This window comes from Crinia signifera, chromosome 3 (assembly GCF_055691185.1).
Source record: "Crinia signifera chromosome 3, ASM5569118v1, whole genome shotgun sequence".
NCBI lineage: Eukaryota > Metazoa > Chordata > Amphibia > Anura > Myobatrachidae > Crinia > Crinia signifera.
Genome location: NC_139219.1, coordinates 220,419,879 through 220,446,163, shown reverse-complemented (window position 1 = coordinate 220,446,163; position 26,285 = coordinate 220,419,879). Strand labels below are relative to the sequence as shown.

General features: G+C 42.1%; 1 protein-coding gene across 1 annotated transcript in view; it reads left to right on the top strand.

Moving 5' to 3' along the window:
- The window catches only part of LOC146064230 (solute carrier family 12 member 9-like), a 224,258-nt gene that overhangs the window by 5,739 nt on the left and 192,234 nt on the right, over positions 1 to 26,285 (top strand). Inside the window, exon 2 of the mRNA XM_083177477.1 lies at positions 18,070 to 18,204. Coding sequence (XP_083033603.1) covers positions 18,070 to 18,204 — 135 coding nt within the window. The remainder of the gene's footprint in view (positions 1 to 18,069; positions 18,205 to 26,285) is intronic.

Sequence of the window (26,285 nt, the reverse complement as noted above, 5' to 3'; positions counted from 1 at the left end):
GCTTTGAGCACTGTGCCTCGCTGCGCTCCCCATGCTTTGGGCATGGTGCCTCGCTGTGCTCAGTACACTATTCTATTCTCCCTCCATGCCCTAGTAGATGGTAGGGCATGAGATACCGCCTGTCGACACATGCCGGCCTTTTGACTGTTTACCTTGCCGTTGCCAACCTAATGTTTGTGTCGACCTTCTAACCCCTTCGACCTTAGCCATGTTGACCTACTTCAGGGTCACCCTAAGGTCTGTCTACCTCTAATGGTCGACCCAATGTATGTCGACCTTAATAGGGTCGACCTAATGACCATATCCCAGTCCAGCAACAGTCTCAGCATGGTGGATGGCATGGTGAGCGGCTGTAGTTACCACCATGCCTGCTAGTCTTGATTGATAGGTCCTGCAATTGGTCAAACTGCACATCATAGCCAACCCTGCCTGCATGTTAGTTTCAGCTATCTGCTTGTTGCTGAATTTTAGCTGACGCAAATCCAATGAAATTGAAACAAAAAAAAGAGAGTAGTGTTTACTCTATCATTCGCTTTATTTCCGTATTCACTAGATGTACAGTGTAAATTGGCAGGCAGCCAAGACGGGCTTTCCAGTTTGCTGAAACAATTTTGCATCACTCTGCAGAACAGATAATTAACCCTTTCTGTTGCATTTATTCGACAGTAAAAAGAAAATATGTTGGACTGGAAATAAACTCTACTTTGTAACTATTGCTTAAGCATGCATTAATTATATGTTGGCTAATTTTGCTTTTTTTGTAGTTCGTGGGTTCAGTTCAGTAATACCACTTTTAGACCGCACTCTAGACCTGTGTTATTGCCGTGGCCTTATCATGGGTCGAGGTGCGGTCTGAAAGGGTCACCTTGGGTCGAGCAACACGGGAGTTCAACCCTGGTAATGACCAGGTTTGAACACGGCTCTGACCCGTGTCAAGTGCAGTGTGAACGGGTGCCTGGGTCAAGCGACCCGGGTCCCATTCACAGTATGGAGGAGGATGCGCTGTCAGCTCCAAGTTCTGCCTCCTCCCAAGCCCCTGGTGATGCGCCACCACTCAGCACGACGTAGTCATGTCTGCGAGTAAGTGCAGCTACAGTATATGCCTCACTAACCGTCATACTTTTGCATGTACAAAAATCCACAAATCATGGGTGGGACTAGGCTGCGAGGAGGGGAGAGTTGCAGGGCCGTTTCACACCATTACAATGATAACTTGACCCTCAATTGTGATACAATTTTAACATTGTGAATGTTGCCTTTTTTCTAATAAATTTCACCACTGGTCAAATAAGCAATACATAGATTGAATGCATTTAAAATCATTTATAAATATTTATGTAAACTTTATAATTTAATAAAATTTATTGTCAGCAAAGGGGCATTTAAATGTCAGCAATGGTAGACTAATTCTCACCCTTCTTCTGGCTGATTCAGACACATTTAAAAGTCCTCATTTCTCAATGGGGTAACAAACACTTTTGAGTGAGATCCTGTCACTTTAAAGTGTAGCAGGTGTCCGAATAATGTGTCGGAAACTGAATTCCTCCCAAAAGGCCCATAGTCAGATCTGATTGCAGTACACATTTGTTTGGAAAATGGGCAAAACCATGTGCACTGCAGGTGGGGCAGATGTAACATGTGCAGGGAGAGTTAAATTTGGGTGGGGTGTGTTGAAACTGACATCTAAATTGCAGTGTAAAAATAATGCAGCCAGTATTTACCCTGCACAGAAACAAAATAACTCACACAAATCTAACTCTCTCTGCGGATTTTACATCTGCCCCACCTGCAGTGCACATGGTTTTGCCCATTTTCCAAACAAATTTGTTCTACAATCAAATCTAAATAAAGGCCAAAGTGTCAATGATTTCTCAGTTTTGGAGCTGATTATCTATCACATCGCATTGTAGGAACTTTAACTCATAAGGATGCTCAGATCTGTTGGTGATACATCCGATGTTCCATTAGAACCTTTTTGGTGAGAAATAATGGTCACATTGTCTACAGTTCCTCATTATTTCCTGATGAAGGGGGAAAGTGGCTCTTCAATGATCTCTTTCGTAATTTTGCCTTTTATCTCTTTATCTTTAGTTTTCAGGAACACATTGGGAACTATTGCTTGGCGCGCACATCAGTATTAATAAAGCAGCTACCAGCCCTGCAAAATGACATAACATTAATGTCTATGGTGGCTATGTGAGCCTGAACAGAGTAATGCTGTAATTGCTCCATCAGGCGCCAACTGGTGACTGTTGGTGTGCGCAACACTTAAATACCTTCCATAGTTTTGAGGAGCATTGTTAGCCTTTTAATATACAGGATATCAAGGATGATAAACATTCCTATGTTCATATGCATAATATAAAATGTTTTACTATTTACTAAGATGGGTTCTATTGAAGATGGGATGTTGCTATGGACAACCAATCCGATTTAATCTGTTATCTTGTAGAAGGAAGTAGATGCTGATTGGTTTATCAATAACAACATCCCATCTTCAATAGAATTCCCATTTTAGTAAGCCCCCTGTGTGGTGGCAATGTATGAGAGGATTCCGTACTTGGAGCCCGAAGCGTGGCGAGGGGGTGCGGAATACATGTAAAGTATTCCGCGTACCCTCGCGGGGCTCGCCACACTTCGGGCTCGGTGGCTCCTGGGCTCGCCACACTATATGAAATCAACTCATGCCAGCGTGGATAGTGGGGGTATGAAAAGGTCGGAGGACACGTTCCGCCGCCCCTTGCGGGGCACGCTGCGCTCGCCACGCTTCGGAGTGATGTGGAGAGTGGTGCTGTTTTAGGTGTTTTACCATATGAACTACTGAGATCACATCTCACATCTCACGCCACAAAAAAGGGCCATGCGATGCGATGTGCGATGAGATTTCACTCAGAGTGCAGTGAATAAATTAACTAAATGAATTACTTAGATCGCATCGCACACATCGCAAGGCACAAAAAGCCATGCGATGTGATGTGCGGTGCGATTTTACTACACAGAATAGCCCACTAAGCAAATAGCTTAGTGGGCGCCCTGCTAGGAAAAGAGTACAGAGGATTCTTAGGGCCAGTTGTACTAAGCTTGAAAAGTGATAAAAGGGAGAGTGATAAACCACCAACCAATCAGCTCCTGCCAGCCATGTCACCGGCCGGGTTTGAAAAATGACAAGTAGGAGATGATTAGCTGGTTGTTTATCACTCTCCATTATATCACTTTACAAGGCTTAGTACATCTCACGCTGTATTAGATGTGTATGGCAGGCTCTCATCATGGTGGCTAGGGTACAGAAGAACTGTCAGTGCTCTGATTTTCTCAGTTCTAGACAAAAGCATAGGGTGGTAATGAGTGTAAGGAGGACTTATAATAAAGTAATAATTAAGTGATTGCAGCTTGAAATTAGCATTACCTCTCATAAAACACTAGGCATTCCTCTATTCCAGCCCTTTTTCCGCCCCCAGCCCTCCCTCGCTGCAATGAGCGTGTAACTCGCCGAAGCTGTTCGGTACCGAGATCTGCTCATGCACAGAAAGAGTTCTCAAATTATGTTATATTGGGAGTTTTAAAATCAAATAAAGCATTTCTTAACAATATGGTTTATATTCAAATTATATATAACTTAATATAAAATTTGGCACATTGAGATATCAAATGCATTTCTGTGTACTAAATTGGTTAAACATGTCTGTTGTTCTAAGAAAGGAGCCATTGTTTAGGTTGATTTTTGTACTCCACATCGTCTAACATTGAATAGATTAAAACATTTTTAGCCAGTGACTGGTTAGTTTTCAGGATAATTTAAATGCTCTATGCTGTTTGGGCAGACTTATGGGGCGAAATGTAATAGTGTACAAAATATTTTTTGTTTTTGCGTTTTTCCCCCGCAAAAACGGTCGTTTTCAGGCATTTCCCGAAAATCGCATATGTTATAGGTTGCGATTCACGGCAAAAAATCGCACTTAGGCGATTCGCATGTTTTAAAATGTGCACATTTTTATGACTGAAAATGCGCACATTTTCATTAGTAAATCGCACCATATCGCATTTTTTTGCCGCAAATTCGAATCTCATTACATATGCAAATTCACGGCCAAGAATGGGATGGTACTTGTGTAGTATCACGGCGCCCTTCGCATCGCAGACCATAAGACATGCGATGTGACGAGATTTCCCCCGATGTCATACAATGTTAAAATTGTATAGCATTGTATATGGCATACATTGCCATACAATGCGATGTGATGCGATTTTACATTGTATAAGCACCCTAATGGGAGCTTACAATGTTAAATGCACCCCCACGCCATCCCCACTATGAAAGTGAACCCGAAGCGTGCTGTATGCGTCCTCTGACCTTTTCATACCCCCACTATCCACGTCGGCATGGAGATGATCTTATATAGTGTGGCGAGCGCAGCGAGCCACCGAGCCAGAAGCATGGCGAGCGGACACGGAATACATGTAAAGTAAAAAGGTCGGAGGACGCGTGCCGCCGCCCCTCGCGGGCTCGCTGCGCTCGCCACGCTTCGGGTTGGCGTTCATACTGGGGGGGGGCGTGGGGGTGCATTTAACATTGTAAGCACCCATTAGTGTGCTTATAAGCACCCATTAGGGTGCTTATACAATTTAAAATCGTATAGTGGACTTATACAATTTTAAATCGCATCGCATTGGTGTACACCTGGTGTATGGCATGCGATTAAAAGTCGTGTGACTTAATATCAGGGGCGCCGTGATAATACACAAGTACCAATGGGATTTTTTAATGTGCGATTTGGTGCGATTTTTTTCTTACGAAAAAAAAAACGCACCCTATTACATTTCGCCCATTGTCTCATACAAAGGGCCGAGATTAACGGACAATTTGTGCTTTTTGTCCTGTACCGTTGGACGCTTTAATGCACATATAAAAACCCAAATCAAAACAAAACATCAATAGGAATCATTATGAATGCAGGTAGTTAATATTCCAACATACTTGTATATTCTATCATCAATTCTCAATATAGCATGAGCAGGCTGTTTTTCCATTCAGATTAATTCTCCTCATTTGGATCTCTTGTGTTTGTGGTCTTTGAAGCAGACTGTGTAATCCGTGTAATATTTGAACAGAGTGTGCCATAGACTACATTCTCATGGATGATGTTTTAAATGAGCTACATTCAGTAGTCTGAAAAATTATTTATGGATTATTATTATATTCACCAAAAATTGTGAAAGCAGATTTAAAGTGATAAAATGCTTTTACGTTAAAATGTATTCTGTGTGTGCATAGCCTGTGTGGACATAAATTAAACCATTGAATGAATTGTTTAGGCAACTGTGACACCATACTGTAATAGACAAACAAGAGTCCTAATGCAAAACAATATAAAAACATAATACAAACTATGTACAATTGTATGCTTTTATCCCATATAATAAAAACCTAACACTGCTCCTCACACTCTACTCATACAAACACTACAATCCCTAGGTCTTAATGATACAGCCCTTTCCTGGTTCTCATCCTACCTATCTGATTGCTCTTTCAGTGTTTGCTTCTCTGACTCTACCTCCTCTTCACTACCGCTGTCAGTTGGAGTTCCGCAAGGCTCGGTTTTAGGCCCTCTGCTTTTCTCAATCTATACTTCATCTCTTGGCAAATTAATCAGCTTTTTAGGATTTCAGTATCACTTGTTTGCAGACGATACTCAAATCTATCAACCGCAGAGTTATCACCAGTGGTTTGGGTCAAGTCTCTAAATGCCTCTCTGCCATCTCATCTTGGATGAGTTCTCACCACTTCAAACTCAATAATTCCAAAACAGAATTAATTATATTCCCACCAGCCAAGAATAGTTACCATCCTGATATCTCCATAACTGTTGACAATTCGATAATCTACCCTACCCCACAAGCTTGTTGCATAGGGGTCATCCTCGACTCTGAATTGTCCTTTGTTCCCCACATTCAATCTGTTTACAAATCATATTACATGCATCTAAAAAACATCCAAAATACGACCCTATCTCACACAAGACACTACTAAATCTCTTATCCATGCACTCATTATACTAATTGGTCTTCCCAAGAACAGATTCTCGCCACTGCAATCCATTCTCAATGCTGCTGCTAGGCTGATCTTCCTTGCAAGATGCTCATTGTCTGCTGATCCGCTCTGCCAGTCCCTCCATTGGTTGCCTGTATCTTACTGTATTCAATATAAAACACTTCTACTCACATATAAAGTTATTAACCATACTGCACCAGCATATATCTCTGCACTTATCACACAATATCTCCCATCTCGACCACTCCGCTCTGCACAAGAGCTGCGTATCTCTTCTAGCTCCCGTTCACTATTACAGGACTTTCATCGGGCTGCAAACAGCCTCCAAACTTTCAAGTGTTCCCTGAGTACTCACCTCTTCAGGCAAGCCTATCATATTTAAGTACCACACGCATAACCCTCTGAGGCACTTATGTATTATATAGCTTCCCTTCTGGACTTGTAACTTGGTGGGACTGCTATGTTATTACTGGTGCCTGTCCTTGTGTTTCCCTCCTATGTCCCTATAGAGTGTAAGCTTGCAGCAGGGCCCTCTAACTTCCAAGTCTGTCTGATGTTACCCAGTTTGTTTTAGCACTGTCAGCAATCTGCTGTGCTATATAAGAAACTATAAATAAATAAAATTATTATTGGGGTGACGGTGGTAAATAGATGGTGCCTGTCGGGGCTCTGACGTACACAAAGCCCTTCCCCTACATACAAACACACCTCTACACACACACACACACACACACACACACACCCTACCCCTACATACAAACACAACTCTACACACACAAACCTTAGTATGACAGAGTACCAATTCCCAGCAGCACGGTCATTTTAACGGTTGGAATCTAGTATAGTATATAATATGTCAAAGGACACATATTTTGTAACACAACATATTATTTGTTTTTTTTTATATAACTTTATATCTTAAAAATAGGAAAAATTGTGTATTCTCCAAGTTTAAACATGATTGCCATTGCAGGAATATGTGAGTTTTCATGACAAAAACTCAAATTTTTTAAAAGTCGTGTTTGACAGAATCTTGTTTTCTGATGGTGCCTGCAATCATTATTAATAGTGTAAGTGTTCAGTTGTGTTTGTGCACAAATTATAATGTCCTGCTTTTTGAACAGCTCATTTTGAGAATCACACAGACCTGTTCAGTGTTTTTCTGTGTGTAAAGGTAAAGAGATAGTAAAAAATCAGCCCTGGGTCAAAAATGGGTTGAGATTACACCTAAAGGATAAAAAAAAAGTTAGACTAAATGGGGGAAATTTACTAAGATGAATTCGTGGTACTTGTTTCCTAGCACGGCGCCCATCGCATCGCATACCATAACACTAAATAAGGTATACAATGGTATGCAATGCAACAAGATGTACAATAAAATATCGCATTGTATGCCATACAATGGCATAGGATGCGTTCGTATACGATTTTTGATTGTACAAGCACCCTGATGGGTCCTTACAATGTGAAATGGCCCCCCATAGTCAACGCCACCCCCCAGGATCAACACGTCCTCCGACCTTTTCATACCCCCACTATCCACGTCGGCGTGGAGTTGATTTTAAAATAGTGTGGCGAGCCCAAAGCATGGCGAGGGGACGCGGAATACGATCCCGAAGCGAGCCCTGCGAGGGGACGTGCAATACATGTAAAGTAATCCGTGTCCCCTTGCAGGGCACGCTGCACTCGCCACACTTCAAGCTCGTGGCTCGCTGCGCTCGCCACACTATCTAAATTCAACTCCACGCCGACGTGGATAGTGGGGGTATGAAAAGGTCGGAGGACGCATATTTACAAATACGAATGAATACACCATCGATAGAATACGACAGGAATCACCAATCTTTCAAAATAATGGTGATTCCTAATTAACTAAGCGGCCGTATTGAAAATACGACCGCTAATTGTCGTAAAATGTCCGCCAATTGCTGGGCAAATACGCCAGGAAAATACACTTTATTTTCCTGTCGTATTTGGCAGTGTAAAAAAATAGAAAAATAAATAAATAAAACGGCGTGGGGTCCCCCCCACAGCCGTAACCAGCACCAGGCTGAAAGAGCCGGGGCTGGTAATAAAAAAATCAGGAAACCCGGCAAATAGGGGCTAAGGGCTGGTTCCCAAAATACAGGGCGACAAAATGACTAGGAGTCCCACGTATTTTAAGCTGGTTCTTAAAATACGGGGGACCCCTAGTCATTTTGTCCCCTGTATTTTGGGAACCAGCCCCGGCCCTGAGGCTGGTTTTAAAAAATCGAGGAACCCCTATTTGCCCAGTTTCCTGATTTTTTATTACCATCCCCGGCTCTTTCAGCCTGGTGCTGGTTACGGCTGGGGGGGGGGTGGGGGGGGGGAAACCCCACGCCGTTTTATTTATTTATTTTTCTATTTTTTATACACACTGCAGCCTACATGGATCTGACTGATCCGTGCAGACTGCCTAGACAAATTCGTATTAGCGGCCGTATATTTGGCTGCTCATACGAATCAATAAGACATCGGAAGTTTCCAAAGCAGTCGTATTTCACTGCTTTGTAAATAACCCTCCGGAACACGAATTTTCATATATATCATATTCATATTCTTAGTAAATTTCCCCCAATGAGTCAAGTGTTTTTTTATCTGGCACTATGCAATATACAGTACTCAGTCAGTGATATTGTTAATGATTTCCCTTGAACTCCAGAATTAATGATCTAGTCAGTGCATATACACCAAACGATTTGGCACAGAATAAAGATAAATATTTATTGTTTGCTTTACCAGTGAACATCTTGTTTTATGTTTCATCAATATCATTGTAGTCCATACACTGTGACAATATGAGACGTCAGCTGCCCGCCCTAGCACACTTTGGCACACCCGCATTCCCATGGGAACGCCCATGAAACGTTGGATGTTCCCGTGGGCGACACCCAACTCACCGCCACATGCTCCCGGACCGCACTGCTCAGTGCAAGGCCGTTCGCCCAGGGACCCTGCACATGCACAAAAACTATTATGCGCATGCTCACATGAAAAACATTGGTTCCCCGTGCGAATGCATGTGGGACCGAAGTAATCAGAATGAGGTCCCTAAGGTGCATCTGTCACCTTTTAAATTGAGAATATTTTATAAGGAAGTGCTGCAAATTGTAAGCAGGTCAAAGGTTTAGAACTAGTGTTTTTTTTCCCCATTAGTATCATTTGTATGTTAGCTCTGTGGTTGCTGCTAAATTCATCTGAGGAAATAATTAACTCCAGAATAACCCCTGCATTTAATCATTTTAATAGAGCATTCTTGCATTTAATCTTTCATAAAGTAGTCATTTGTGAAAGATTTAATGCAAGAATGCATTAGAAACTTTCAGTAGAAATATATAACTTTAAAAAAGTCAGCAATTTGTAACCGGTTATTATTTTTACTTTTCTAAAAGTTTAGTAATAACATTCAGAAATCCCACTCATTGCAACTGTGTTATTGCATTTATCTCCTTTTACCTCTTATTTTGTGTCCTGAAAGACATGCTGTGTTCAGTCACATGAGATCATTCAGGTTCAGGGATGTGCACAGTATGAAAGAATTTAGTGTGTAGCTGAGAAAAGTCACAAGGCTGGTGATGACTTTTTGACTTCTCTACAGAATATTAACTTTCACTGTTTGGAACAGATTTCAAAACATTTCATTATCTTGTTAACGCAAGGTGTGTATTCTTTGTAATTATAAGTAAGTTCAAGGAAAATGTGCTAAAGTAATACATTAGCATAAATTAATTTTGAAGTATTTTGCTTTATGTTTCAAATGCCATTAAATGAGTCCATGTTCGTTGGAAAAGTGCAAGCTGTAATCTAAATGCAATGGTGGGAAATTACAATGAAATAGAGAACAATACACATATGAGAGGTTCTGTTACCTTACTTATTCAGCCACCCAGGGCTACCGCTCAGCAGAAGATGCAGTGCAGGGAGACACCAGGGTGGAGAGACGCTCTCCCCGCTCTGCATCCCCTGCTGATGTGTGTTAAATTGCTTATGCTGGCTGCTGCTGCGCCTGTCAGGCAGTGGCATCGACAAGAAGAGCCCTCTCATACCCCCCTTTGACAACACCAGCCAGCGGGTCCAATAAACGCGCTGAGCTGCATGGGTTGAGGGCGGGGCTAAATGGCATAAAGGGGCTGAGCAACATAGAAGCAGATTTGTGGCCTGATTTTGGGTCACTTGCAAAAGCAAATTCTCTCACTAATGGACAAAACCATGTACACTGCTGGCGGGGCAGATGTAACGTGCAGAGATAGAGTTCGATTTTGGTGTTATTTTGTTTCTCTGCAGAGTACATATTGGCTGCTTTATTTTTACACTGCAATATACAGTAGATATCAGTTTGAAGTACAAATCCCACCCAAATCTAACTCTCTCTGCACATGTTACATCTACCCCACCTGCAGTGCACAAGGTTTTGTCCATTAGAGAGGAAATTTATTTTTGCAAGTGAACCAGAATCAGGGCTTTGTTGTTTTCCACAGGGTCAGCCAGGCATCCTTAGGTACGTGAAGTCAGTGAGTGGTGAGTGTATGTGTGGCCATTATGTATAGAAGCAACGCATATACAGCATATGGCTGGGGCATCATAGTGTATGCAGCGCTGCTACTGGGGACATTATACATGTAATTGGTGCTGCCACTGGAGGCATTATGAGTATAAGAACAGCTGGTACTGGGGCATTATGCATGTAAGTGGCGCTGTTACTTATGCGTGGAAGCAGCGCTGCTGATGCAGACATTATGCAGATGCAGACATTATGTGTAAGCGTTGCTGCCACTGGGGACATTATATGTGTACAGAGCCGGTAGAACCCAGTAAGAGGGGTAAAAGTGGCGGGGTGTCGGGATTCCCAGCCGTCTGGATCCTGCCGTTTAAATGAAACAAATATACCAGGAGTGGGGATTCCAAAAAAGCTGATGTGAGGTGGCAATGAGCATGTAACTCCCCTGGGAACGAGTGTAATTGCTCAGGCCAACGAGCATGTACCCCCTCCCCCAGGCAGTGATCATGTAATTCCCCCTGGCAATGATCATCTAATTCCCTGTGGCAACGACAATGTAACTACCCTGTGGTAACAAGCATGTAACTACCCCAGTGGCAATGAGCATGTATCCCCCTGGCATGGAGCATGTAATCCCTGGCATCAATCATGTGGCATAATATGTAATAGGCATTATGGTGTGTGGCATAATGGGAAATACGGTGTGTGCTATAATATGTAATGGGCATTATGGTGTGTGGCACAATGTGTAATGGGTATTATGGTGTTGGTTATCCTGGTGCACTGTGTCTAAGGGGCTTCTACCTGGAGAAGTGTGCCTAAGGAGCACAATGTGAATAAGTGGCACTACTGGGTGGTGTAATGTGAATAACTGGCACTACTTTGTAGTGTAATGGTGTGGTGTCAATCACCATCAAGCTGTTCCCTAATTTTTCAACGCTCGCCTATGGTGCGCACCATCACTGTTTTTAGTGTTTGTGTAAGGGGGGGAGGGGCATTTCCTTTTGTGGTTCATGGCACCAAAATGTCTTGTTACAGCCCTGCTGCTACTGGGCACATTAATTGTATAAAAAAACACAATTGCTATGGACATTATACACCCTTTTTTTTCAGCGTACACCTTTGGCACCTGCTGTCTCTTTGTAAAGTTTGGGTGGGCAAATTTGGAGAGTTTGCAGGGGGTGCCGAAAATCCTAGCTCCGGCCCTGCAGCCACCCTTGTATATATCAATAATGCATTTTGTAAAGTTTCTGCTTATTTATTTATTAATAGTTTCTTATATAGCACACACATATTCTGCAGCGCTTTACAGAGAATAGTTAAAAACTAACATCAGTCCCTGCCCCAGTGGAGCTTACAATCTATATTCCCTACCACATGTACACGCACACACAGACATTGTAGGGTTAATTTTGTTGGGAGCCAATTAGCCTACCAGTATATTTTTGGATTGTGGGAGGAAACCGGAGTACCCGGAGTAAATCCACGCAAGTACGGGGAGAATATACAAACTCCACACAGAGCCATGGTGGGAACCGAACCCATTACCTCAGTGCTGTGAGGCAGTAATGCTAACCATTACACCATCCGTACTGCCCCACCTCTAAATAAGCTGCCAGGAATTTAAATTCCTTTAGGAGTTAGTTATCTGCTACTTTTACTGGGACCCCATATTTTTATTTTGGGAGTATATTATCAAGCAATTTCTGGAATTGGTGCAAGTACACATATGTATTTAAAAAATGTAAATCCATAATGCTATAATTAAGGCAGTCACACATAAATCTGTCCAATTTATTTCCAGAGTTACATAATAACTAAATTACCCATAAAATGACTATTAAATTGAAGAAAACAGGAAGCACTAAGATTAATGACGAAGGATTTGTAATAAAGAAGTTGTTCTGGCTATGACCGCTTTTTTACGTTGCATTTTGAAGCATAGCATGCAAGGGGAAGTGGATAAGCAGGAGCCTTTTGCAATGATAGCACTTGCGTGTTTAGGGCCCAGATGGGGAAATTTACAAATTAAAATACGCCTATTTTAGCTATGCCGATAATACATGAATTCATATTCATGGCACATCCGTATTCGTAATTAGGAATACAAATGCATACGCCATCAAATGAACACGAGTAGGATTCACCATTCATTCGAATGGTGATACCTAATTTACTAAGCTAATTAGCCGGGATACGACTGGTAATTGCTGGGAAAATACGCCTGGAAAATACAACTCATTTTCCAGGCGTATTTGGCTTTAGCCTGCATGGATCAGTAAGATCAGTGCAGGCTTCAGTGTAAAAAAAAAAGTGAAAAAGAAATAAATAATGAAAAACCCAGTATGGGCCCCCATTACCATTACCAGCCCAAGGCTTTCTGTTTTAAAAAAAATCATGGGGGAAACAAAATAGAGTTCCCCTTGAATTTTTAAAACCAGCACCAGACTCAAGGTTAACACATGGACACAGTTGGAAGTCAACCGCAGCACCTCGCAGAGCTCGCTTCGCTTGCAATGCTTCGGGCACAGTGCCTCGCTGCGCTCGGCACACTATTTTTTCTCCCGCCACTCTAGTGGATGGTAGGACATGAAATACCTCCTGTCGGCACATGTCGGCTCAAAACACTGTAAAAAAAAACATGTCGCCCTTCCGACCTGTCAACCTAACCCATGTTGACCTAACGCTATGTCGACCCAAACACATATCGATATTGTCCTATGTCGACCTAGACACCTGTAGACCTTCACCTATGTCGACCTAGATACCTGTTGACCTTCCCACCTGTCGACCTAATGACTGTCGACCTAAGTGTGGTCGACAATAAGACTGTAAGCCGGCATCTGGTGCTGCTTAGTGTATTGAGGCTAGGTTTATGAGGGTGTGGCCCCCAGGGACAGGTGGGCGGTACCTTGCTTGGTGCAGTGGCGTTCGGTTCTGCCGCTGTCCTTCGTATCCGGTCCAGAGTCTTCTCGCTGCGGTGGGATGGGCGGTACAGACCAGGCGACACAGGTGTAACTTTGACTTTTTATTCTGGGCCTGCAACTAGGGGCGCCAGCCTTTGTTTTGCGCCTTCAAACAGGGTGATTACTTCAACATAAATCACAACAGTACAATATTACAAATATACACACAATCCCGGCACACAGTACAGGGTTTCAACAATGCTTCTGGCAATAATCAATTTCAGCACCTTTTACCTTAAGAGCACTAGTGCACCGATCCTATTCTATATTCGCGGTGTTACTGCCCAACGAATGGGGTCATGCGACTCCTTTTTACACTACTTGACTGCGGTAAGTATAAACCGCTTGAACACACGTATAAGGTTGGGTGCATTATCACCGGCGAATTGAATGAGGTAGAACTTTACACTTTAACTTGCTTATACGTTCAAGGCACATAACATTAATATCACAATATCACAATCCTATAATAACACAAAACCCACGTACCCGGGTACTCTTATAACTAAGGCCGGCTAGTCCTGTAAGGGGCCTATGCATAGGACTTAGTGTCTAGGGACAATGCTAGGATCCAAACTCCGCTACCCTGGCAGTCCGCGGGTACCACAGTAGGGGCGTTGCTGGTGGGGCGTTAGGCGATGTTGCTGGTGGGGCGTTGGGAGGTGTCGCTGGTGGGGCCCAATGACAGTGGGACAGTTAGGGCCTACAAAGGGGTTGTCCTGGGCTGAGGGGATTATGTACCTGTAGGACGGTGTTAACTCCGGCTGGGAGGCTCAAATCTTCACCAGTCGCAGTGTACCCCTTGGAGACCGCTAGTGTGGGCGCCAGGCGTTGCCACACTCCGCTACACTGCGCCCCCGGCTGTTGGTGGACTGGCTGCTTTAGATGCTACTGCTGGGCTATGCTACTCCTGTTCTTTTGAACAGTATGCACGCTGCCTGACTGGCTCCTTATCTCACAGGTCAGGCTGTCACTCATTACTGGAGCTCTCTGCTGCTCAAGTGTCTGGCAGGTCAGGGGTCACAGGTGCCACACTGCTGTCTTCCTCTCTCACAGTTGCCCAGTGTCTTTCAGGCTGCATGGAGAAGTCTCCTCTCCCTGTGCTAGCTGCTAACTTCCTCAGTCACCTCTGACCTCTCTCTTCCTGTCTCACTTCAGCCTGTCTGTGTTTAACTCTTTAGATCTGAGCTGTGCCTAGTGCTGGGGTATATTAACCCCTGGTTAACTGGAATGCACAGCACCTATTATTTCACAGTTATGGGGTGTTACAAGGGCACATCTGGGAGCAGAGTAAGGATATGACTGAAAATATACAACCAGAGCATTTAAAAGTACAAGATGTGGCTTAAAAACGCATAAGAAACCACCAGAAAGCATATTGGACATTGAAAACCACTGGTAGATTGAAAGAAATAAAAACAGCAAAGCTATATAAGATCGGAACAAGGTAATCGAGGTAAAGACAGGAATATGTGAAATCAGAAAGCATACATGGGAAAGTAAATAGGGGAGGCATCTGTCTGCCTCAGGTGAGAGGGAACAGTTATCAACCTAGATGATGAACCTAGAATAGTGTTCATTCTAGAACCCTCAATCTTTGAAAACCCTGTGGTTCCGCTTCCCTGCCCGGGGTGTCACTCTCTGCTTTGGTGCTTCTAGCACAGTGTGGTTTGCATACCAATGCTGATATAGACCACACTGTGCTGGAGGCACCCAGCAGAGAGCACCACCCCAGCCAGGGAAGGGGAACTGCAAGGGTTTTCAAAGAAGCAGAGTGCTACTTTTGGTTGTTTGGATTTATAGAAGAGCTGAGGTGGCTGGCAGTGGAGGTAGGTAATTGTCTCTAGGGCAAGGTATTTAATAGGATTTGCAATCATCAGATTCCTTAAATCTTAACCAGTCTTTCCATATTACAATGAAGTTAAAAGTTTTCACACAGAAGTGACGTAGTGGTTAAGCCCTCCATCGACATGTAGAGATTGACTCACTACATGAGATAGGAAAGGTGGTTTTCCAAAGAGAGGGTATGTCCAGGACCAAGAGCTTTTACGGCTGTTTCCTGTATATACTAGATTTTACAGTTTTCTGCAATGTTTGTCCAAAAACTGGTGAGGCAAGATGACCTAATGACTTCATCAAGCCCTCCTCTCCCTGTATCTAAAGAGTTCAACCTATCTAATCTATCTATCTAACTACTGACTTCAGTAAGTCATATCTATAGATTTCCTTAGTGGCCAAAACTGTATCCAGTTTTGATTTAAATTTATTAACAGCAGTTGCTGTAACCACCACCACCAGCAAAGAGTTCCAGAATTTTACTGCTCTAATGGTGAAGTATCCTCTTCTTAATTCAATACGGAATTTCTTTTCCTCGAGCCTCAGTACATGCCCGCGTGTCCTAAGTATAGGCCTGTTAGTGAACAAATCATCTCCCAATCTTGTATTTGAACATACTAATCATATCATCTCTCAACCTCCGTTTCTCCAGTGAAAACATATTCAGCCTGGTTAACCTATCTTTGTATTCTAGTGAGACCTTTTACTAGCTTAGTCGCCCTTCTCTGTACCTGTTCCAATAAACGTTTGTCCTTTTTAAGGTGCGGTGCCCAGAACTGAACACAGTGTTCCAAGTGCGGTCTCACCAATGCCTTGTAAAGAGGCACTATCACATTGGCATCCCTTGAATCCATTCCCCTTTTAATGCATGCCAGTGTCCAGTTTGTTTTTGCTGCTGCACTTAAGCAGTGTGCACTATTACCCTATTTTTCATCTATGTTGACCCCCAAGTGCTTCTCTACAGCAGAATTCCCTATAATAACAATTTAGCCTATATGTAGCTTGTTCATATTTGTTCCCATAATGAATTACTTTACATTTATCAACGTTAAACTGCATTTTCCACCTTTCCGCCCACCTTCCCAGTTTAATTAAGTTACTTTGTAGTGTATCCACATCCTCACCTGAGTTTTCTTACTCAATTTTGTGTCGCCCGCAAATATTGCAATTTTAATCACTATGTCACTTCCTATATCATTAATGAATATATTAAACAAGGTGGGTCCCAATATTGAACCTTGCGGGACTCCACTTTGGACCTTACCCAAGCTGGAATGAATGCCATTTACCACCACTCTCTGTCCCCGATTGTGCAACCAGTTTTAAATCAATTACAAACTGTCTCCTAACCCTACATTATCTAGTTTTATTAATAACCTTTTATGAGGCTCTGTGTCAAAAGCTTTAGCGAAATCAATCAGTATTGCATCAACAGATTTCCCAGTTAAAAAGCTGCTATAGGCAGCGAAATACGTCGGTTGCAGGCACACTGTCATTGTTTTTACCATTTGCTGCTATTCCGGATACCAGTTGGGTCACCAGAAAGTGCTTTTTATCTCAAAAACGGGAGAAAAACAGCCCCTCGGCAACTTCCCAGCTCCACCCATGCACGTATCAACTTCTGGAGGAATGCCACCTCTTTAAAGATCGGCCATAGAAAGTGGACATCAACATTGCTTCAGATATTCCATTGGGACGGGAGGCACACCACCCCCACAACTTAATTGGAGGAAGCACTAACATCTCATCCACATCTAAGCTTTTGGGCCCATAAAGCAGGACTGAGCTATCCATCACTACTAAGGTGACGGTACCCACAATTAATTACACCGGAAGCAGCCATTTTTAATTGTACAATAAGCATATTGTCTCTTTTTATAGAGTATTTTATAAATTTTGTTGCTGTTTAAATAAAATGTACACCTTTTTCATTTAATATACCTCCTGTCATCAATACAGCGCAACATACACTTTGCTTGTTTCTTTTTCCATATAGGGGCTGACACCCCCTTTTTTGGTTGCTGCAAGGCATAACAGAACATACAAGCGCCCCTCAGGAGCATCTGCACCTGACCCCCCTCTTTTTCTATTACCAGGGGTACCCTGATTATTTTTTTAGTGGGCCAATATTTTCCTTCCTTAACCGTTTCCCATTTATATAACAGTAGAATTTTTTGCGATTAGATTCGCTATCTGCGGCTATTTTATATTCAGTCTCTAATTTAACCATCTTGATTGTATTTTTACATTTCTTATTACATTCTTTATATGCGGCAAATGATTTGGGTGTCCCAGCATTCTGTACCTGCCTCACAGTCTGCAGCCAGACAGTGAATGACTGTCAGAATGCTGATTGGTGGAGTAATCCACCAATCAGTGTGTGTGTTTACAGCCATTTACTGTATGGATGCATGTGCATAGACTGTGTGGGACTACAAGAGAGTAAGTTATTATTTTAATTTATTCACAAGTATGGGAGGCTATGGGCCCCAGAGCATTGTGTTGCCCAGGGCCTACAATGTTGTTACGATGGCCCTGTGTCTGAGAGCTGCCCACCTTAATGTCTGACAAAGGGGATATATATTATAGATGAGACATTGCCACCCTTTGGCTTATTACATGTGTCTGCATAAATTAACTACAAAGTCACATCTCTGGTATGCTTTATGTCAACTAACATTTTGTCATTTCCCTTGCAGGGTTTGTTGTTGGACAGTCTGGCCTGTATGAGACCGTGGGCATGCTCATCTTGTCCTATTTTATCATCGGTATGACTGTGTTATCGGTCTGCGCAATTTCAACCAATGGAGCCCTTGACGCTGGTGGAGCTTACTGTATCCTTTACTAAAGAGCAAATTACTATTATTCCATATTATTGGTGACACTGGAGTTATAAACATGTAAAAAAAGTTAGTTTTGAACTCAAATTTCATTGTCACCAAAAACATAACCATTAAATATGTATTGCATTATGCTTTCAAGAGGACAGAACAGAACTGAGACACTTTGATGTATGAAATATGGTGGGTTACTAAATGTTGGCATTTTTAGTATTCCCTTGGGTGCAATTTATTTAAAACCGCTTTGAATATTGTGGACAGACGTAGCAGTATCATTCCTGTGCTGAATGGATTACTGAGTAGCGTTTACATACATCATTTAAGTAGTTAGCTTTTTAAAGCTAAATACTTTCGATAGAACACATATAATTCACATTGTTCTATGCTCTGTGACAAAACTCAGCTTTGTATGTAATATGAGTAAAATAACCAAGCACTTATTTTGATTGGACATGTTGAGGTCCAATCAAATCAAGTCATTTTAAATTTGATTTATTTCTTACTTAATATGTGTGCCATATTAGTAGGAGACAGTGTAGTCATGCAAATACTGGTAAGTTAAACTCTAAATGCATTTGCATATATTTTATATTTGTAAATATTGAGTTTTATTAATGGCAATTTTGTTGTTGGTCTCATGCAGTTATTTATTTACTATTTATTTACAGTTATTTATAGTGCACACATATTCCGCAGCGCTGTAAAGAGAATATTTGAACACTCACTTCAGTCCCTGTCCCAGTGGAGCTTACATTCTATATTACCAACCACATGTACACGCACACACAGACATTCTAGGGTTTTTTGGAAGCCAATTAACCTACCAGTATATTTTGGTATTGTGTGGGAGCAAACCGAACCGGAGGAAACCCACGAATGCACATGGAGAATATACAAACTCTGCACAGTTAGTGCCATGGTGGGAATTGAACTCATGACCTCAGCACTGAGGTATAAATCTAGTTAAATCCCCTCTCATTGCCAGTGTTCTCCCTGACAGATCGCTCAGCACACATTGCAGGCACACTGCTGTGCCTGCGCAATCTAGCATTCCCCATGTGTAGGCCCTTTTAGAAAGCATAGGTTTCTGAACACTATTAATATTAATACCCCGTTCTCACTGCAGGCAAATTCCCGGGTCTAGCATGTTGACCCAGAAATTTGCCTTTTAACACAGGTTTTTTTGCAGTGTGAACGGGTCGACTACCCGGATCTCATACACAGGTAAAACCCTTCTTTTTACCTGTGTTTGAGATCTGGATATGCAGACACAGGTAGACCCGTTGTCACTGCATGAAAACCCGTGTTAAAAGGCAAATTACCGGGTAGAACTTCTTCACCCGGGAATTTGCCTTGCAGTGAGAACGGGGGTCCGTCCCTGCAGTCCCCGGTATTTTAATGCCGGGTGAAAGCCGTGTATTTCTCACTCGCATTGAGAACACGGTATTAGTGTTCTAAAGAGCTTGCAATTAGTGCAGTGGTGTCATTAATTTCAGTATAAGCCAACTGTGCCTGCCTGTTTCCCTGTGTTGACTCAAGCTCTGTGTGTTTCTCCGCTCTGTATTTTTGCAAATTGCAAAGAGATGTCTACTCTGTGTAATATTATCATAGTTCATACAGGCCGTGTGGCATAATTAAAATGCCAACACAGGGTCAATTATCTAAGGTACACATGCACACTGAATGCAAAGTAGCCTTCACTTCCATTACTGGGACATGTCAAGATAATTTTTTGACCATGCTGCATTTAATTATCATAAGCAGCACTAATTTCTCTTTTAAATGTATAATTCCGTTCTAGTTGGCATTTGTTTTTGTTGTGTGTCTTGTGTGTTTTTTTCCGTCTACAGTTCATATTCTAATTTATCTATTGATGTGTTTTAAATTTTAAATAATTCATACTATTGTTTTGTTTATCATGAATGCCATACGGATGGTAGCACATGGCTTCTCTGAGCCTGTAGTAACTTCCCTTAAGTAGCACAATTGTAGTAATATATACTTTTAACACATCTGACCACTAGTGCTATGATTGAATCTAGCTATAATGTCAACATTTATAATGTTGATATTTATAATGGCGATTGCATAATATTGAGTTATGTCAACATTGTTGAAATGTCAACATTGAACATGTTGACATCTGTAGAATGTTATCATGTTCGAAATGTTAACATTCTGCAGAGACTAGAAGGCTGGGGGTTAGCCTGTGGTAATGGAGGTTAGGCAACAGGAGGAAAAGGGTTCAACACTAGTAGGAGTGTAAGGGTTTGAGTTAGCAATATATTCCCCACTATAAGTATTGCAGGATCTGATGGAAGTGATGTCCTTATCGACCCGGAAAACATTGCTGAACCCTTGACCCGAAGTACGTTGCCCCTAGTCCATGATAAATGTTGATGTGGTCGATGTAGACATGCTGTATGTAGATGGTTGTTAAAACCATCTTTCTTTCCCATATGCAGCCGTTTTGCATTTTCCTTGCTACAATATTACAAGATCTATCTATCAGTTAGTTCAAACTGCCCGGTACTCCTCCATAAGTAATCACACCGTGCTAGGGTTGACTGACCTTGTATGCCATATGCAAATCACAACAGCGGGCAGCACTCCTCAAGCTTCAATATAGAATTACATTAGATCCACAATGCAGACCTTTATAAACTCCCTTTCAATTTTTTTGGAAGGAATCGTAGAACAAATGAAAGACCTATAAAATGCATAGTTCTCCTGCTCGCAGCTGTCCCATATGGGCAAGTGGCGCTCACTAAGGAAAATTCTTGCAAAGAGTGCCTATCACTATAGTTATAGCTACTTGTAAAAAACACAGACAAATTGAGTGTTCATTGTCATATATATATATATATATATATATATATATATATATATATATATATATAGACTACCCGCATGCTCAAAGAGAGGTTAAATCAACATAGATCGTCCATCAAGAAGAGTACCAGCCTGAATGTCTTAGAGAATGATTTGAAGAACTTACCGGTTGCGAGACACTTTTTGACCAAATCCCATAAAGTCACGGACTTAAAATGCACTATCCTCGATCACATTCCTCCCCTAAAATATGGGGGAGACAGAGAAAGAATACTGCTCCAAAGAGAGCTCTCATGGATTTTTAGACTCAATTGCCTTCCCTGTATGGGACTTTATGAAGACTTTAAGATGGGTTGTTTTTATAATCATCTTTTTTCCCCTTATTCCTTTGATTTTGCCATCTCCATTCTGCTGATGTTTTTGTGCTATCTCTGAACACCGCCATGTGTTCAGGGACCCTGTCATTGCGCTGCTGTGCGCCCTGATTTGTATTTACTGCACCACTTTGATTATGATAGACCCATGTATGGTATTGCAAAATTGTTCTGTCCCCTAACATTTCATATGCTGCACAGTTGTTGACACCGCCGTGTGTCGTCATTTTTGGCTGTTAAGCTTAATTGGATATAAGTGTTGACACCGCTGCGTGTCGTCTAGTCTCATGCCCCTCGCTGTATAATCAGCTCTGTGGTGGACACCGCCTTGTACACTGTCATCATGACAGCAGCAGTCTTTGATTTTTGCTAAATGTATCTGACAGCAATGGGGACAACCAATCTGCCTACCCTGCACATTTCAGCCGTTCCACCTTGCCAGCATGATTACCCAGCACAGTATCCCAGTGACATCAGCGTCTTTAACTATCATAGCGCTTTTGCGCTTTGCACCCCACTTCCCACACCACTGTCTCGCAGCTACCTAGACCCGGCGGCTCAGCTGTGCACTATGTGACAGCAGCCGCTGCACACTATCAGTGCGCACGGAACCCCCGAGCCAGCCTCCTCCTGAGGCTGATGACGCTCTGGGGAATTCGTCGCTTCACAGAGCCACGCCCCCGCCTTCCCCGCTGTCACTCAGTGTTGATGACGTGGGAGTCTCGTCAGTAAAGGCTTGGTTGACCTCATTAGCATAGTTTTTGGTGCAATGCCATGCTATTTAAACTTGCTCTGTTCTTATGTGCCTCACCTCTGATGAAAACTGCATCCAGCAGTTGAAACGGCTGTCAGGTCGGCAGCTGTCACCTTGTGCAATGTTGCATTTCTAAATAAACCACGTTTTCTTCACCTACATCCATGTGCCGGTTCCATCCTTTCCATGAGGGGGTAAGTGCTGTCTATACATATATATGGAGAAAGAAATGGAGATAGCGCACATGAGTAAAGGTATAGGTATAATTTTATATAGAATAAAAGGTTCACATACATCAAAGGTCAAATATAAACAGCTTACCAACAGTAATCATTGGGAGTCTTGCATCAGCCTGGAGCTGCACAGCCACCAGCGTGCTGCCAACTCGATCTCCTCCGCTCGCAACTAGTAATGATGTCACTGTGGATACCATGCCCAACGCCTTTTGTCGCTGATTGGACTTCATCAGCGGGTGTCAAAAGTTGAATTAGAGATGAAATGTGTTGACTGTGGTATCCACAGTGACATCATTACTGGTTATGATCGGAGGAGATCGAGTTGGCAGCACGCTGGCGGCTGTGCGGCTCTAGGCTGATGCGATACCTGACCCCCTGACTCCCGATGATTACTGCTGGTAAGCTGGTTATATTTTACCTTTGATGTATGTGAACCTTTTATCCTATATAAAATTATACCTATACCTTTACTCATTGTGTGCTATCTCCATTTCTTTCTCCAAGCCGTGGGATCGTGGTGCCAAGCCAGAGCACATAGATAGAGGACAATTCCAATAGGCGGCACCCAGCGGGTTTTAAACAGCAAAGAATAATGCGCAGCCACCAGTTCGTGCAAGCTTTCGGGTACTTTATTCCCCTTCTTCAGGCGGCATACAAAGAATACATACAAAATACAATCACATAGTGCTCACCTTTTATACCGTACATGTGTAAGTAGCGTGTGGCTCGGGGCAGGCATGACTTCCGGACGCTGTAACACGGAGAACTTCTGGGTAATCCCCGTCAGTTACTTCCGCGCAGCGGCCCGGCTTCTGATTGCCATAGCAACCCGGCCGCATATACTACATAGAAAAACCAACAATAAAATACAGGAATTAGAAAAGGAAAAACATAATACAGATATGTACAAATACATCCAAGATATAAAGGCATGAAAATTATGACACTATTAATAACTCATCATTACATATCAAATAACATGACACATACAATCAAACACTGATTATCCAGCTTTGTAAATGGCTCCCAGGATTGTATATATATATATATATATATATATATGAAAAAAATGGAGACTGCGCTTATTAATGTCCAGAACATCCACTTTGTGTATAATGGATATATACCACAAGGACGCGTCAATCATCAAAGCAGTTTTAAGGGGGTATTCAATCTCCCGCAGCCATCGCCCCCACAGGAGGAGATGGCTGCGGGCCTTATTTAATGCTGTCTACTGCCACAGCATTGAACAGGGAATCTCGGCAGAACGAGCCCGACTTCATAATCAGTGAAGGGCTGGGAATTGACAAGCTCCAGGCTGCAGCTCGCCTCTTCTTGTCCCGCTGCAGGCGGGACATTGAATCTCACCTGCAAATTGTTGGTCGAGCAGGCCAAGAACGGGACAAGGTCACGGCTGTCGGGCCAGCTCGACAGCCGCGACCTAAGATCGAATACCCCCCCAAAAAAGCTGATCATTTACACCAGTGGCTCTCGAACTCTGTCCTCAGGACTCCACACAGTTCACATTTTCTGGGCCTCCGCTGCAGTGAGGGTTTTTATGCAGAGTACATACCGGGTGTCACCTCACCTGGTAACACCTCTGGCTCTTATTTAGTGTAGCATTATATTTTATTATTACAGTATTTAATGCTTTCAAATGCTACAGTTTAAATATTGGTCCTTGGGACAGATTCTCTAAACTTCAAAAGTGATAAAATGGAGAGTGATAAACAGCCAGCCAATCAGCTCCTACCTGCCATGTCACAGACTGTGTTTGAAAAATGTCAGACAGGAGCTGATTGGCTGGCTGTTTATCCATGTTATCACTTTTGAAGCTTAGAGAATCCGGCCCAGAATCTAGCAAACATGTAAGTGTAGTACACCTAGAGCTGATCTGTTACTCTCCTCTGCCTTAGTATTCACATGACTCCTAGGCTCCTTCCATGCTGTATGTAATACCCAAACTGCTTTGCAAGCTTCACAACATTTAATATCTTTAAATTTGTCCTTGGATAATTCCCAATGTGCCCATTTTATCTTATATCACCACTGTTTGACCATGACCCCAGTCAATTTTTATTTCCCTTATAGCCCTATTAGGTAGGAGTCTCTGATGAGCAGGAGCATATTCAGGGACTAGCAGTAAAATGTGGTGGTGATCCTGACTGTGCCGCTTGGCTCCTTAGGCCACGAGTCTGCTACAGTATATAAAGAGCTCTGTTCATTTCAGAGCAGGGGTCTAAGGGAGGAGGTTTGGTGCTTCAGGGGAGCATTTGACAATTTTGCATTGCGTACCGTGAAGCAGCAGCAGCAGCAGCACACCATGCACTGATTCTGCCACTGAGCATATCTCTGTCCTGCCTAATGGTAATTGTAAATCAATTTACAAACTTATGTCGATACTTGTAATTTCCCAAGATATACAGCACTACTGATTATGTAATTTGGTTCACATAATAAATGCAAATGATAACCACATTTTTACATTTTTAATATTGACTGTTAAGTTGAGTTACCTGGACTCCCCACTGGATGGCAGACTTGTACTTAAATGAAGGCTTTTTGTAGTGTGTCACTACCAGATACCATTTATCTAGAGATGATAATTTATGGTATTATCGACTAATATTTCACACATATGGGAGTAGCCAATTACTCACTGTAATTTACCTTGGGTAATTGTTTAGCTGGGGGCTATTTTATTGTCTCCAAAAAGGGAGAAGCAACTTATTGGTGAGTTTTTTCTACCTGCCTCACGCAGGTAAAACAAAATCCCTGAAAGCAGCCTTGTTTTTGTGAGAATTTTTTTTTTCCGAGGGTCATAATAGGAAAATTAGGAATAACTTTTTTCACTCCAAAAATTTTTTCCCCGCTAATTGGAAACCCACCAATTACAATGATACTGAAGCATTGACAATTGGGTACTGAGACAATATGATACAGTATTAAAAGCTACAAAACGATTTGTATATACAACTATTATGTATGTAATTGTAAATAAATGGTTACGTTACTGTTGAACCTGCACCACATATTTAATATACATTATTGTATATTAAACACCAGGGTGGAATTTCCCTGCAATCTAGAAGGTAAAAGCTTCTGGTTCACAGCACCTGTTGTCTGAGTTCGGTAAGGTAGGCAGGTGCATCAAGTAGAATATAAAAATCAGAGTTTATACTAGCACAACCCTGCATACATTTGAACCCTGTATGAAATGCCATTTTCATAAAAACAAATAGTGTTGTACGTAAGTGTTTTAATTATATAGCGCACTTCCTCTAACAGGACTCAAGGTGCTTTACAGACATCATAAATACGTAGAACTTTTATATACTACACACCCTAGCGTCCTAAAGGACTAGTGTCTAAACGTAATAATGGACTAGCATCCAAACTTTATAATGTTTTCATTAATATTTTTTTTTTCTGTTAAATATTCACCCCTAATTATAAGTACCAAAGTTTTTGTGGTGACAGATGTACTGTAAAGCTGTGTACACATGCATCAATTTTTGGCTATTTTCGATTCGCTTTTGCTTATAGAAGCAAAATCAAATCCACATCAAATGGTTTTTAGGACACTTTCGATCTGCATTCGATTCGATGCGCGCTCCCGTTTTCTCAAAATCGAACAGAAAATCTACTGTGCAGCCAAGGAAATATCGAATTCGATCCAGTATATCGAATGCGTACAATGTACCATGAAGGTAAATTGAATTCAATATCCATTTCTATATCTAATGCAAAAGTACAGATCTAATGCCAAATTGAATCGGAAGATCTAATGCCAAATCTAATAGAGAATGGAATCTAACATCGAATCTAAAGCAAAACCTGTCTGTTTAGTATTTCTGCTAGTCAGATTGGGTATTAACT